Below are 16,357 nucleotides of genomic sequence, written 5' to 3' on the forward strand. Positions count from 1 at the left end.
CTGCTATAAACATTGATGTGGCTGCATCACAGTAGTATACTGATTTTAAGTCCTTTGGATATAAGCCTAAGAATAGAATGACAGGGCCACATGGTGGTTCCATTTCAAGTTTTCTTAGGAATCCCCATATTGCTTTCCAAAATGGTTGTACCAATTTGCAGTCCCACCAGCAGTGTGTGAGTGTACCTTTTCCCCCACATCCATACCAACATTTATTGTTGCTTGTATTCTTGATTGCCATTCTGACTGGAGTGAGATGGAATCTCAGTGTAGTTTTTATTTGCATTTCTCTAATTGCTAGAGATGTTGAACATTGTTTCATATATTTATTGATTGATTATATTTCTTTTGTGAAGTTTCTGTTCAGTTTCTCTGCGTGTGTATTGATTGGGCTACTTTTTGTTGTTAAATTTTTTGAATTCTTATATATCCTGGAGATTGATGCTCTATCTGAGGTACATGTGGTAAAGACTTTTTCCATTTCTGTAGGCTCTCTCTTCTCATTCTTGATTGTTTCCTTTACTGTGAAGAAGCTTTTTAGTTTGATTTCATCCCATTTATTGATTTTTTATTTTACTTCTTGCACTTTAGGAGTCTTGTTAAGGAAGTCAGTTCCTAAGCTTACATGGTAGAGATTTGGGCCTACTTCTTCTTCTATTAGGTACAGGGTCTCTGTTCTAGTGCCTAAGTCTTTGATCCATTTTGAGTTGATTTTTGTGTAGGGTGAGACATAGAGGTGTAATTTCATTTTGCTACATATAGATTTCCAGTTTTCCCAGCATCATTTGTTAAATAGGTTATCCTTTCTCCAATATATGTTTTCATCTACTGTGAGATAACCATATTTATGTGGGTTTGTCTCTGTGTCTTCTATTTTGTACCATTGGTGTACATGTCTATTTTGGTACCAATACCATGCTGTTTTTGTTACTATTGCTCTGTAGTATAGTAAGGTCTGGTATTGTGATGCCTCTTGCTTCACTCTTCTTGGTAAGGATTGGTTTGGCTGCTCTGGACCTCTTATTTTTCCAAATGTATTTCATGATTGCGTTTATAATTCCTCCAAAGAATGTCATTGGGATTTAATAAGAATTGCATTAAATCTGTATAACAGTTTTGGAAGTATGGCCATTTTGACAATGTTAATTCTGCCTATCCAAGAGCATAGGAGATCTTTCCACCTTCTAAGGTCTTCTTCAATTTCTTTCTTCAGTGTTCTGTAGTTTTCATTGTAAAGATCTTTACTTCTTTTGTTAGACTGATTCCCAAATATTTTATTTTATTTTTTGAGGCCATGGTGAATGGGGTAGTTTTATTAGCTTCTCTTTCAATGAATTCATCTCTGATATATAGGAATGCATTTGATTTATGGTATTAATTTTATATCCTGCTACTTTACTGAATTCATTTATTAGTTCCAAAATGTCTCTGGTGGAAGTTTTTGGACCTTCTAAATATAGAATCATGTCATCAGCAAATAGTTGAGTTTGAGTTCTTCTTTTCCTATTTGTATCTCTTTAATTTCTTTCTTCTGTGTAATTTTCTGGCTAGAGTTTCAAGGATGATGTTGAATAAAAGTGGGGAAAGAGGGCATCCTTGTCTTCTTCCAGTTCTTAGAGAAAATGCTTTCAATTTTTCTTCATTTAGAATGATATTGGCCTTGGATTTATCATATATAGCTTTTTACATGTTGAGGTATGATCCTACTATTTCTGTTTTTTTCTAGTGTTTTAAACATGAACCAGTGTTGTATTTTGTCAAATGCTTTTTCTCCATCTATTGAGATGATCATATGATTCTTGTCTTTAAGTCTATTGATGTAATGAATTGTTTATTGATTTCCATATGTTGAACAAAACTTGCATCCCTGGGATGAACCCCATTTGATTGTGGTATACTATCTTTTAAATATGTTTTTGTATGCAACTTTCTAGGCTTTCATTGAGAATTTTTGCATCTATGTTCATCCAAGACATTGATCTACAGTTTTCTTTCCTTGATATGCCTTTGTCTGGTTTTGGTATCAGGGTGATACTAGCCCCATAGAATCTCTTTGAAAGAGTTCCCTTCTTTTCTACTTCATGTAATAATTTGAGGAATATTGGTGGGAACTCTTCTTTAAAGGACTTGTAGAACTCAGCTGAGGATCCATCTGGTCCTGGGTTTTTCTTGGTTTGTAGGCTTTTGATGGTGTCTTCTGTTTCATTGCTTGAAATTGATCTGTTTAAATTGTGTTTGTCCTCCTGGTTCAGTTTGGGTAGATCATACATTTCTAGAAATTTTGTCAATATCTTCAAGATTTTATATTTTATTGGAATATAAATTTTCAAAATAGTTTCTAATTTTCTTCTGTATTTCAGTAGTGTCTGTCATGATATTCCTTATGAATTTTAGTAATTTCATTCAGTTTTCTCTCTCCTTTGTTTCATTAAGCATGGCTAAGGTTTATCAATTTTATTTATATTTTCAAAGAACCAACTTTTTGTTTTATCCATTTTTTAATTGTTTCTTTTATTTCAATTTCATCAATTTCAACTCTTATTTCAAATATGTACCATCTTGTACCACTTTTGGTGCTGACTTATTCTTTTTCTAGGGCTTTAAGATGTAGTGTTAGGACTTTTATTTGTTGACTTTATATTCTTTTAATGAATGAGCTCAATGCAATGAACTTTCCTTTTAGCATAGCCTTCATGGTGTCCCATAGATTTTGGTATCACTATTTACCTCTAAGTATTTTTTTTTTCATGCTGATTTCTTCTGTTATCAATTCACCATTCTATAGTGTATTATTTAGTCTCCAGGTGTTAGAGAAGTTTCTATTTTAAAAAAACATTTATTTTTTTAGTTGTAGATGGACACAATATCTTTATTTTATTTATTGATTTTTATGTAGTGCTGAGGATCAAACCTAGGGCCTTGCATATGCAAGGCGAGTGCTCTACCACTGAGCCATAACCCCCTCTATTTTTTATTTTACTGTTGACGTCTAATTTCATTCCAATATGATCTGATAGGATGCAGGTTATTATCTCTCTTTTGTGTGTGTGTGTGTGTGTGTGTGTGTGTTTGCTAAGAGTTGCTTTATGACATAAGATATAGTCTATTTTGGAGAAGGATCCACATACTGGTGAAAAGAAAGTGTATTCACTCATTGATAGATGAAATACTCTATATATGTTCATTAAATCTGAATTATTGATTGTGTTAAGATCTATCCAATGGTGAGAGTGGTATGTGTCAAAGTCATCCAGTATTATTGTGTTGTCGTCTATTTGATTCTTGAAATTGAGAAGGGTTTGTTTAATGTATGAGGATGCTCCATTTTGGGGGGCATAATATTCATTATTGCTATGTTTTGTTGATGTATAATTTCTTTAAGAAGTATGAAAGCCCTTCTTTGTCCCTTTTGATTAACTTTGGCTTGAAGTCAACTTTTTCTAATATGAGGATAGAAACCGCTGCTTGTTTACATAATCCATGTGAGTGATATATTTTTTTCCCATCCTTTCACCTTCAGTCTGTGGATGTCTTTTTGTATGAGGTGAGTGCCTTGGTGACAGCATATTTTTGGGTCTTGTTTTTTAATCCAATATGCTAGTCTATGCTTTTGGATTGATGAATTCAGGACATTAATGTCCAAGGTTATTATTGAGATGATTTGCATTCCTGGTCATTTCTAGTTTTTATTTTGAATTAGTTTCTCCTTTGACTGATTATTCCTTTAGTGTAGTTATACTTGTCACTTTTTTTTCCCATTTCATCTTCATGAATATTTTGTTGAGAATATTTTGAAGTGCAGCCTTTCTGATTGCAAATTTTTTTAATTTTTGTTTAACATGGAAGGTTTTTATTTTACCTTTAAATCTGAAGCTTGATTTGCTGGATATAGGATTCTTGGTTGGTAATCATTTTCTTTCAGACTCTTGGTATATGTTATTCCAGGATCTCCTATCTTTTTTTTTTTTTTTGAAATTTAAAGAAAAAATTTATTGAAGATTTGAAAAACAATTCCTAAAAGATTTGACTTTTCCAGAAAACTGTAGCTACACAATGCATTGCGTCTATCATGTTAAAATGTGTATAAGACACAAATACAAAAACCATGAAACAAACCACCATTCTTCAACAATTTGAGCAAAGATATAATGCCTAAGGAACAACATGGATGACTTGCGAAGGATGGGCTCTTTACTTTAAGCACCATTAAAAAAAAAAAAAGGAGCACAAATGGATGAGTGTGTTCAGTTATATACACTGAATTAAACCTTTGGCACTAGGAATCAGAGCATTTTGTCATATAGCATTAACACATATTATAAAAGTGAGTAGTGTCAAAGGAATAGAACCACCAGCATTTAAAAGCAGCTTTGTCAACTAGGCAAACATTCTACAGCATGTCTCTCTGTTGTCCATCATTGAATACACTGGTAGCAACTTTGAAATGAAATTAAAAGAAAGGAAAAAAGAGCAGTAACCCCTTTTATTTTCTCTGTTTAAATTCAAACAGAAAACAAACATCAATTTTGTTATACACTAACATCTTCAAAGTACATCATTTGTACAAGAGAAGGACTAAGAACAAAAATGTGTTTACAGAGATCCAAACACAAGTGAATGAAGTACACCTCCTCACACTGCTTTCCGATGGTATTCAGGAGGGGCGACTTCATAATCGCTGGCACTAAACAAAGTTGCAGAATTCTTTGCCAGGTACTTGAGGAAATCATGAAGGTAATTCAGTAATAAAGCAAGGCTCTTCTCATCTAGAGGTATATAGGCCAACATTGCTCCAATTCGTACAAATAATCTCAGTAGATGCTGCGTTCCATACACCTGGGACATGGGTGCATCAGGATGATCTGCAAGGATTTCAGCATACTGTGGTCTCTCAAATTTGTAGAGCAGTTGAGTGCCCAGCATTACATTGAAGTATTCTTTCATTCCTGCCACAGCTTCATTAACAGCATACTCCTTATTTCTGTGTTTCCTGTAATTTCTTGTAATTTGCATAATCCTCAAGAATAGAATCCACATTCTTCTTTGAAGGAAGATAAAAGAGCTGTTTTTGTCCCAGTCATCAACAAGCCATGGTTTTAGCTCTTCAGGAATCTTTACTTTAACTTCAACTCTGTTCATAAATGTTTCTTCATTTTCAACAGTAGGAGCTACCCAGGCCCTTTTCTTCCGAGGAGGCTGAGGTGTCTCACTGGTACTGCCACCATCTCCACTTCCAGGTGTTTTCTGTTTGTTCTTTTTGGTTTTCACTTCAACATTTTTCTGTTGCAGACCAGATGTCTTCTTTCCTGGAGCAGCCCCTCTCATCTTCCCCTCTGCATACTGCTCCTGATTGGCTTTTTGGAGTTCTCGCTGTTTCTGCAGATTGGTGTCGACGTACTTGAGCACTCTGCTCTCTGGAAACCCATTCATCCCAATTTTTATTCCAACCACTGTAATGTATAAAGTATTTCACTTGTTTGTCCTTGATGGCAACCTTAATGCACTTTGCTTCATAAAGGAGAGGCCCATGAAAGCACAGCACTCGCTTACTCTCCTGGAATTTCTGCTTCGGGTCCTGCTTGAGCGCCATTTACAAGTGATTCACTACCTCCTCCTTCTCCCACCACCCCCGGACTACCGCCCCCTACTCTCTACCCCACCCAACTTCAGGATCTCCTATCTTTGAGGGTCTGGGTTGAGAAATCAGCTGAGATCCTTTTTGGTTTCCCCTTACATGTAATCTGATGCTTTTCTCTTGCAGCCTTTAAAAATCTATCCTTATTCTGTATGCTAGGCATTTTTATTATAATGTGACTTGATGTGGGTCTGTTGTAATTTTGCACATTTGGGGTCCTATAAACCTCTTGTATTCGATTTTTCATTTCATTCTTTTGATTGGAAATTTTCTGATATTATTTAATTGAAAAGATTGTGCATTCCTTTGGTTTGTATCTCTTCACCTTTATCTATCTGGATAAACCTTTAATTTAGTCTTTTCACGTTATCCCTTAGTCCTTGGAAGTTCTGTGTCAGGAGCTGCCACATAGGAGCTGAGTACCCCTAGCTTTGAGTGATGGAAATGTGGAGACTGGCTTCCCTCACCTGGAAGCAGGTGGATCCCCATCTCTGCTCAGCAGAGGAGCACAGCTTTGGGAGTGGGCTGCCCCTTGTAACATTACCTCTTTTGCCTTATATGGATGGAATGTTCTTTCAAACAGCCTGGCCCAATAAAACCAGGGTTCAAGGTGTACATCTCTCTCTTTCCTGCCTGCCTTGTCCACTCTGTGGAAGCTGGGTCAGAGGAGCTGTCACAGAATCCAAAGAAAAAGCTATTTTCTCTGTCTTTGTATGATTTTTTCATGCCAGCCCAGTTCACTGGAGTGAGCCTGACTGATTTAGTCATGTGTCATGACAGTTCTGTTCATGGTTTCTTAACATCTTCTCTCGTGGTCAACTCTGTTTTCAAGATTATATATTTTGTCTTCATTGCTTGAGATTCTGTCTTCCAAGTGGTCTTATCTGTTGGTGATGCATTCACTTTAATTTTAAATTTGATTTATTTAATTGTTTCCTTCATTTCAAGGATTTTTTTTCTTTTTTTCAGATTCTCTCTTTATTGAAGTGATGCTTTGCTACCTGTATTTGCTCTCTTACATCATCCTTTACTTTGAAGATCAGTTTAACTATGTACATTCTAAACTCCTTCTCTGACATTTCTTCCACTTTAGTGTCAATGGGTTCTGTTATTGGAGTATCTTGGTTTGCTTGGGGCAATTTGTTCCCTTCCTTCTTGATTTTTGTGTATCTACCTATCTAACACTATGGATCTGAGGGAGTGGAGTTTCTACCCTGTGGACTTATCATGTTCCTGAAGGTTTCCAGTACCTTCCTGTTTAGGGGGAGACAAATGATAACAACAACCAGCTCAAACAATTTACAGCATTAAACCAAATAGTTCCTACAATGATGTATACAAAAATAATTATCACAATAAACAAATGATATGATCAGTTATTCCCTATAACATAAACAGCAAGTTTGTAAAAGTTTCAAATGGTGGATAGGGAGAGAACAGAAGTGATATAGGATGTGATGATTATGAGGGAGGAGGTGAGAAGACAGAAGTAAAAGATTAAAGTAAGAGTGAAAGAGAGAACAATCGATATTAGCTGTTAGCAGAAGAAGAGAGAATCAAGAGAAACAGGTAGGATAAAGACATATATATAAAGCAGAAATTTTTAAAAAGTTAAAAGTAAAAGAATAAAAACAAGGGGCTGGGGTTGTTGCTCAGTGGCAGAGCCCTTGCCTCACACATGTGAAGCACTGGGTTTGATCCTCAGCACCACATAAAAATAAATAAACTAAAGATATTATGTCCATGTATAACTAAAAAAAATTTTAATAAAAGAATACCAAATAAAACTAAAATAAATTAATCAAACACCCTAGTTCAAAAAAAAAACTAAAACATGTAAAATAACTGGCTTCAAAAATGCTAGAGATGAGGGGGGGGGAAAGAAAAATCTACAAATATCCATGTACAATTAAGGTCACAATTAATCAGTGAAAAAAAGTTTTAAAAAATCTTGATGAAAAGTTAAAGAATTCTTTCTGTTGGAGTTCAAAATATCCTCAGCTTTTCTTCTTAGCAGTGTTAGGTGGGGTCTTCTGGAGTGTGAAGCTCCACCGTCTGGAATGCTAGAGTGAGAGTTCCTGGAGGCCAGGTTTAAGCTTGATGGGCTCCAGCCTCTTTGCTGAATGCTATTTGGTCTGGAGATTTGATATCAGCACACCTCCAGCACTCATTTGCTGGTCCACATTGGAAGACTTTACCCAGGGATTTCCCCTGGGTTCCACCTGAGTGGTAGGGGAGCCAATTCTTAGTTCCCTAGGTTACCTGCAGACCTCAAGTTTCCTTGTCTCGCTTTCAGTCTCCAATTTCCCCTGTGCCTGCCCTTCCAGGTTCCTGGCCAGATGTGTCTCTCCCAGCCAGTTCTGCAAGTAGTCAGATTGGAGGGGGAGAGGTAGAGCTGAGTGGGTTTCTGCAACCAGTTGTCCCCTATGTGAACCCCTCTCCATGTTTGATTTTTTTCTAGTCACTTAAGCACAGTTTAGGCCATGCTGCGTGTGTTTACTGGGCCTGTATTTCAGGCCAAACTCAAGTTTGCCAGGAATTGGCTTCCTCTGTTGCTGGTCCCCACAACACAGCTGCAAAACTGTTCCTTCCTTTGTCCTCCACATGCTGCCTGGAGAGATGGAGGCTTTTTTCCCCACCCATGAACATCCTGCATCAAATCCATCAGGTTTGTGGGCAACGACCTTGGTCTTTAAACGCTCTGTACCCAGACATGCCTCAAGCCTCCCTGAAATGTGGGTTCCTTTAATTCCCTTATCTCTCTACTATGCTCATGGAGGGACCTCTCTGGCTGGAGCTTCCTGCTGGCTGTGGCAGCAGCTGTGCCTCTGGGAATTTTTTCCTTATTCAATTATATCCAACCCCCTATGTCCCCTGTCTGCTTTGAATGTCCAGTTTTAAATTCCAGTAATTCCCCCCCCCCATCCCACTTTTATTTTGTTCACCCACCTTGCAGAGAAGCTGCCTGTCTGCTTTCTTGATTTCATGCCACAGGGCAGCCAGGAACATGACCTCCTCTATTCCATCATCTTTGATTTTCCCAAGCTAATAATAATCTTGAGGAAGAAGAATAAAGTTAGAGAGGTATTATACCCCCTGATTTTAAAGTATATTACAGGGGCCAGTGATATGGCTCCACATTAGAGCACTTGCCTGGCATGTACAAGGCTCTTGGTTCAATCCCTAGCATTAAAAAAAAAAAAAAAAAAAAAAGTATATCACACTCCCCTATTCAGAGAAGTACTATTCACAATTGCCAAGTTGTGGAAGCAACATAAATTCCCACCAAGATATGAACGAAATAAAAGAAAATAAAAGAAAATGGAATATCATTTAGTCTTAAAAAGTAAGGACATTCTGCCATTTGTGACAACAAGAATGAACCTTGAAGACATTATGCTAAGTGAAATGTGCCAGTCACATAGACAAATACTGCATGATTCTACTCATGTGCTATCTAAAATAGCCAAACTTATGCAATTGAAAAATGGAGCTGGGAAGTGGGTGAAATGGTCATAAAGCTTCAGTTAAACAAGATAAGTATGTTCTAGAGATTTTCTGTACAACATTGTACAGAATCATCCACAGTACTGTATTGTACATTGAAAATTTTTATTAAGGGGTTACATTTCTTTTAAATGTTCTTACCACCATAAAATAAAATTGATAAAATAATGAAAAAGAATTCATTTACATAAAAAGGTCAAATTGCATTTCCATTTAATAAGTAATAAAAAGAAATTTTTGATCAATTTACACTCAGGAAATTTTCTGTATTGAGGTAGACAGAAGACAGAAAAAAATTTTCGAACTCAATTTTTAATTGGCTTTGTTTGCAATTCTATAATCAGGCAGCATTCTAAAATAAAAGTGGTTCAGAATGTTCTATTCTTCCACATGGGCTGGTTATATTTATAGCCAGATCCCAATTCAGTTTGCAAGATGCACATACCCCTGAATCCACAAGCACAACATAAATAATTTCTTTTTAAGATACTGTTGCAGAAAAATCCTATAATCATCTCCAGAAAACCTGAAATTTTTTTTGAATAATGTAATGCCTCTTCTCTAATTTTTTTTTTTTTTTTTTTTTTTTAGGACTGGATACTGAACTCAGGGGCACTCTACCATGAGCAGCATCACTAGTCCTTTTTATTTTTATTTTGAGATATGGTCTTATTAAGTTGCCAAGACTGAACTTGTGATCCTCTTGCTTCAGTCTTCCAAGTAGCTGGAATCACTGGTGTGTGACACTGTGCCTGGTTCCAAAGGAAAAGTCCTAACTTGATAGAAATCATCACACTCCAACGAATTAGAGGATTTGAAGTTCATTGAACACTCATAAGCTGTGGTCAACTTGAGGAGAGCAGAAGTTTCCCGGCTGTGCCTCCCTTCGGACACTGCCACCCACTGCCTCTGCACTGAGTCTTGTGTGGGGAGGGTAGTTTTCCCTTGGGAGGCCTGCCAGTAAAGCCTTTGTAATTGCCTATAGTCAGGCCAGAAATATTCTAACATAGGATTTGGTCCTAAAACCAGACTCCTCAACTTCATCTTTTGATTTTTTTGAAACTCATAAGAGGAACATAGATTATTCTATCATGGATCCTTTTAAGACACTGTGGTAGAAAAATCCTATAATCATCTCCATAATTCATGGATCCAAATGGGTTGGTCTTTGAGGGCCTGTGTGCTGAATCAGGTTAATAGTCTGAGGTCACAACAGACCAGGGTCATGATCAAGATCACTCCAAGCAGCATGATAAAGCCTCCCTGGAGGATACAGCATAACCCCGAGCTCCAACATGGACAAGCCAAGAAAAGGTAATACACTAGGTCTACTTTAGAGAGAGAATTTTTCCTAAGCCTGTCAATGGTTTTACTTTGGCAAGCTTGTTGATCCAGGTACAAAATGAGTCATTGCCAATTAAATAGCCCTCTCCTTGGCCAACAGAAAGGCTATGCATTTTTCTAATATTATTTGAGGAATTTGAGGCTCTGTCATGCCTTTGAAGCTAAAGTAATCTCAGTGAGGGTCAAAGACAGATTGTGCAGGACACTTTCTGATTCAATTATCTCAACATATGCTTGAAGCACATGTTCATGTGAGCAGAGTTAGCAATATCCTACCTGGCAATCAATCTGAGAATGAGATTGATTATCTGCCTATTTGGGGTTCCCAATCTGTTTTAGTCAGCTTCTTTATTGCTGTGACCAAAAGACGTGACAAGAACAATTTTAAGGAGGAAAAGTTTGTTTTAGGGCTCACAGTTTCAGAAGTCTCAGCCCAAAGATGGTTGACTCAATTCCTCGGGGCCCAAGACAAGGCAAAACATCTTGGTAGAAAGGTGTGGCAGAGAAAAGCAGCTGGGGATGTGGTCACCAAGAAGCAGAGAGAGAAACTAAGCTCCGCTCAAAAAACATATACCCCCAAGGCTGGGGTTGTGGATCAGTGGCATAGTGCTTGCCTAGCATGCATGAGGCAAAAGCAGCTGGGGATGTGGTCACCAAGAAGGAGAGAGAGAGAGAGAGAGAGAGAGAGAGAGAGAGAGAGAGAGAGAGAGAGAGAGAGAGAGAAACTAAGCTCAGTTCAAAAAACATATACCCCAAGGCTGGAGTTGTGGCTCAGTGGCAGAGTGCTTGCCTAGCATGTGTGAGGCACTGGGTTCGAGTCTCAGCACCACATATAAATAAATGAATAAAATAAAGGTTCATCCACATCTAAAAAAATATTAAAAAAAAAAATATATATATATACCCCAAAGGCATGCCTCCAATGACCCACCTCCTCCAGCTACCCCTACTTGCCTACAGTCACCACTCAGTTAATTCTTGTCAGGGGATTAACCCACTGATTGGGTTAAGGCTTTCATAACCCAATCATTTCACTTTTAAACCTTCTTGCCTTGTCTCACACATGAACTTTAGAGGGACACCCCACATGTAAACCACAACACCATCTTCCTTGGTATAGTGCCATGTGCTCAATGAATGGGGATATTTTAATTCTTGGAAATCTCTTACTAATATCTATATGTGCATCTTCATTGGTAGGTGAAAGGCAGGTGACAACATGACTTTTATAAAAGAAAGACTCTAATAGTGCTGAGAGTATAAATGTCATTATTTACCACAGGGTCAACCAGCCAGAAGTCCCTACAGGCGGCAAAGTGTATGAGTGGAAGTCAGAAGTTTATGTAAGGCGGGATGGAGTATAGGAGAGGAGAAGCCTCTAGTGCTGAGGCCAGGAGAGCCCCAGTGGTGCATCTCACATCCCTTTTCCCAGATGTTCCACTTGACCACAACTTTCATAGGAACAAGATGGCACCTATGAAGGTGGTTAATGAATTTGGCAATTTGGAAGTCTGTGGAAGAGAGAGAGGAAGGTTAGGTCTACACCTCCTCCACCCCTGGAGTGCTAAAGTGCTCAAGTCCTATCAGAGAGTGGGAAAAGCCTTGTCTTGGGATGGTGTTTCAATCCATGTGACTGAGCCTCAGTTTTGTCATCCATAATATGGGAGAATAATCCCCTGCACTACTGTACTACTGTGAGAATTAGTCACAGTTCACAAAAGGGATGCAGTGTACCGTTGTGGCTCCAGTGTTACTGCCTTGTTTATAAAAATGTACACAATTTGAAGGCAAAAGGAGAAATTCAAACAGGAAACAGGTTGAGAGTGGCAAAGAGGGGGTGTGGGGCTCAGAGACTAGGCCAGATCACACTCACATGACTTCTATTTCAGGCTCACCTGGACAATCACATGAGCTACAATTTCTGAGAACATAGCCAGGGACTCGAGTATTGTTGTCCATACTGGGCCAGAACCCCTTCTCCTTTTAGTGAGTATACAGCTTTCCCACGTTTCAGCTACAGACCAGCTTTGATCCTTTAAGAAGAGCCCCTGAGATATGATCTTGGGGAAGAGGCTGGTCAATGATTTCAGGCTGAGATTTGGACCAGGGCACAGAGGGAAAATCCCACCCCTGGACTCACTGCAAAGAATTAACAGCACAAAATTTGCCATTTTATTCATTTATACTAAACAGAGTCACAAATGCTTTCTAACAAAGTATCAAGCGGTAGCGCACTCGCCTGTCATGCGTGCGGCCCGGGTTCGATCCTCAGCACCACATACCAACAAAGATGTTGTGTCTGCCGAGAACTAAAAAATAAATATTAAAAATTCTCTCTCTCTCTCTCCTCTCTCACTCTCTCTTTAAAAAAAAAAAACAAAGTATGTCCAGCTTCCTTGTTGGCAGTGGGTGCATTGAATTAGCTGTCATTTCCCTCCAGAGAGGCTGGAAATCAGCACAGGCTCCTTTAAATATTCAAAGTTTCCTGTTGGAGCCAGTCTTCTCTGTCCTTCCAGTTTGGGGTGTAAAGTTGACTCTGGTTCTTTTGACTGAGAATTTTTCTTTCTCTTTTGCCAAAGACCAGAGTCTGCCCTTCTGCTGGAAGAAAATGTTTTCTTTCACAGGTGCTCCTTGCTTTATCTCTGGTAATTTTTAAAAATCCTGCTAAATTCACTAGTACATTCTGGACGGGAGAACAGAGAGAAACAGGAAGAAGGGAGCTGGAGGAGGCAGACAAGCCGGTAGAGTGATCGAAAGTAAAAGAAAGCTTCTTCCTGGAGTCCCCGCCCCCCACCAGTCTGTTTTTCGGGGATTTTCTCCCCTGTGGACGAGTCTTGGATATTGAAGCATTTGGAATTAGGCAGTTTGGGGGACGTGGTGACTGGGATGTTTCCGGAAAAGGTTGGAACAGGTGAGTGCCTGGTGCAGTGGTGGCTTCTTCTACTGGAAACCCAGAGGCCTCCCCCTGTCCTGCCCATCGGGGGACAGTCTGCTGTGTCCACATATCCTTGGTTCCTCTGAATCACAGTGACTGCCTTGACACTCTTTGAATCTGTTGCACTTCTGTCCCCACAGTCTCCCCAGTCTCAGCCCAAGACACTGTCTCTGAACCAGTTTGGAGAATTGCAGAAAACTATATTGATCGACTCATGTTTGTTTTCTCTTTTGTTTGGATCTGAGTTAATCATTCTGTGGGCTGGAGATGCCTGGAGTCCTCCTGTTTGACACCCACAGCACTCTCCTTCCTTCTCACCCTCTTGATCTTCTAGGACAGCTCTCTAATGCTTTTCACATGAGTCCCCGAATTAATCTATATCAAAGTGTGTTTTGGGATGTGTATGCTATTTTTAAAACTACGTGGCCTTGGGCAAGTAATTTCTCTGTACTTCTGTTTGCTCATCATTAAATTAAATAATACATCCCAAGAGCATTGTAAAATTGAAGGAGATAAGGCCTGTCAACCACCAACCACTAACAATACTGACAGGCACTAGTAAGGTACTCAGTAAGTGTTCACAATTATCTTCACATATTGATATTAGTCCTATTTTAGTTTGCTCATTTCATTTCTTACTTTTTCTTTTTTTTTTCTTCCGGTTCTATCGACTTTGCGGGTACCAGTTTCAAACTGGTGCTTATTGTTACATGACGCCAAGTCTTTTTATTTTTTTAAATTGACACATAATATTTGAATACAGTACCCTGCTCTTCCGGTTCTATCGACTTTGCGGGTACCAATTTCAAACTAGTGCTTGTTGTTACACGATGCCAAGTATTTTTATTTTTTTAGATTGACACAAATATTTGAACACCTTTTTGGGGTATGGTGTGGTAACTGGGTGCACGTATACAATGCATAAAAATCAGATTCACATTTCCGGCTCTCACAAATACTGAGGACAATATGAGAACATAGTTGGTTCATGGCACAGGAGTTGCTGGTGGGGATGTGATGCCGATCAGACCAAGCCCTAAACCTTCCACAGCCCCACCTGCCCATCAATCCCTGGCCTGATCCAACTTGAAAACCTTTGCCAACCAACAGGGACAAATGCATTTTGCAGGCTGCCAATGTATTCACGCATGCCTTCCTACACTTTCGCTATTTGAATATCTGCAACCCGGAATTCCATGTTCATACCTGTTGTCCCACTACAGAATTTCCTTTTCTTGTTGATTTGTAGGCAGTTTTGGAATATTCTAGATATCATTACTCTTTCTCTGGTGCTGGAATGCATTCATGAAATATTTATTGAATGAAAAAATTAAAATCGTGTTGGTTGGCACAGAAAAATCTTTAAGATTCTGAAACATGAAGAGAAAGTGTTCTTGGTTATCATTTGGTCTAAATTGTTCATGTGGAGGGAGGAAATGGGGTCAGGAAGTTAAATGACTCATCCAAAGTCGCAGCCAGACCAAAGTTAGGTGTCCAGGATTCCTGTCTAGCTGTGCTCCATACACCCCAGCCTGCTCTTTTCAGCTGGAGAAGTAGACAGTGCCACTCAAGCTGCTCAGAGCCAGCCCTCTTCCTATAGTGTTTGTGACTCAGCAAGCAGGAAGTATAGAAGGTTCTGCCCCTTCAGGTTTTGATTCGCTTTTGCCTCCCGTCTTAGATGCACGGAGAGTCATAGAAGAGACCTGCGAGGAAGGTGCTGCTGTTGTGAGGGACCCAGGATTTGCCTCTGGTAAGGTTGGCTAGGCTTTGGGGAGGAAGGTCTTTCATTCTAGAGCTTTCTGGGGCTGCCGAATGTGGGATCTGGAGGCCATGTGGCCCTGGAGGCGGTCCGTGTATTGAGTGTTGATGGGGAAGCCATGAGAGTTGTGGGATTTGCTGAGGGCCCCACACAGTATCCAGATCCCCAGGCCCTTCCAGCTTAGGTTGGTGCAGTCCTAGGGGTTTCTGAAAAGTTCTTGTACTTGGGTACAGCTGTCTGTAGTAGGCCTCATCCTTATCCTGGCCAAACTCGCCAAAGAAAAGAAACCCACATTTAAATCTGAACTGATTTGGTCGCTACGGTTCCCCACCCACCAATACACACACACACACACACACACACACACACACACTTTTAGCAGTTCAACCCTTTTTAAGAAATTAACAAAAACAAACCAGCCCAGAAAAATAATATAAGAGGGAGCACAGATTTAAAAAATCCAATGTGTACTTTTGAAGGATTAAGCATTTTACAGGTGAAGTTATAAATTGCATTTGGTTTACAAATGACAGGGTTAGTTATAAATTTTGTTGAGGGTTGACTGCCTTTACTGGTTCATTAGTACCCTGGGCTCAGGGCCCTGGTGTCGGTATGTTTGTGTGCAGAGGGGAGGTTTGTCAGGTTCTAGGGAACTCATGGTCTCGGGGGTCACCCAGAACTGGAAACAGTAGCAGTAGCATCCCTTTAGAGTTTGGCCCTGAGAAGATCTTTCAGAGATTCTCAAGCTTTGAATGACAGACAGACTTCTGTCGTGTGAGTTTTGTCCTCTGCCCCGGTACTTTGAGGTAGTTGTCCAAATCACTAAGGAGCTGGGATGCTGCGCCGTTATTCAATGAGATTAGCAGGCCTCATCCTCATCGTGACTGTAAGGCAGGGGCAGAGTCCAGACTCTGCAATGAAAGCCTGAGGGTTTGATTCAGCTTCTAGCCCTGGCTCCTTAGGCTCAGACCTGCTCTTTGCTAGAGTGCACCTATTAAATTCTCCTGCTTTTGTAGGTTTGGTTATTTTTAAGATTTTTTTTTTGTTTTGTAATTTTAGCCATTAAAATATTATGATTATTAGCCTTTCTTCATTGAATTCCCTCACTGCCTTTCACTTGTAACATTTTAGAATAAAATCTGAAGCTTTATAGCAACTGCTGTAAAGATTTTTTTAA

At 39.2% G+C, this 16,357-nt stretch overlaps 1 protein-coding gene and 1 pseudogene across 2 annotated transcripts in view; one reads left to right on the top strand and one right to left on the bottom strand.

Moving 5' to 3' along the window:
- Positions 1-4,468: 4,468 nt before the first annotated feature.
- LOC101957862 (mortality factor 4-like protein 1 pseudogene) lies at positions 4,469-5,590 on the bottom strand (annotated as a pseudogene).
- A 7,374-nt stretch (positions 5,591-12,964) lies between these two features.
- Casp8 (caspase 8) overlaps positions 12,965-16,357 on the top strand; it is a 48,548-nt gene continuing 45,155 nt past the window's right edge. The window contains exons 1-2 of one of the 2 annotated variants that reach the window (XM_005338903.5): positions 12,965-13,397; positions 15,100-15,171. In XM_005338903.5, the coding sequence (XP_005338960.2) occupies positions 13,373-13,397; positions 15,100-15,171 (97 nt within the window). In that variant the 5' untranslated portion in view covers positions 12,965-13,372. The remainder of the gene's footprint in view (positions 13,398-15,099; positions 15,172-16,357) is intronic. The other variant, XM_040294699.2, reaches the window with a different exon arrangement.

Source organism: Ictidomys tridecemlineatus, chromosome 7, assembly GCF_052094955.1.
Source record: "Ictidomys tridecemlineatus isolate mIctTri1 chromosome 7, mIctTri1.hap1, whole genome shotgun sequence".
In the NCBI taxonomy this organism is placed as follows: Eukaryota; Metazoa; Chordata; class Mammalia; order Rodentia; family Sciuridae; genus Ictidomys; species Ictidomys tridecemlineatus.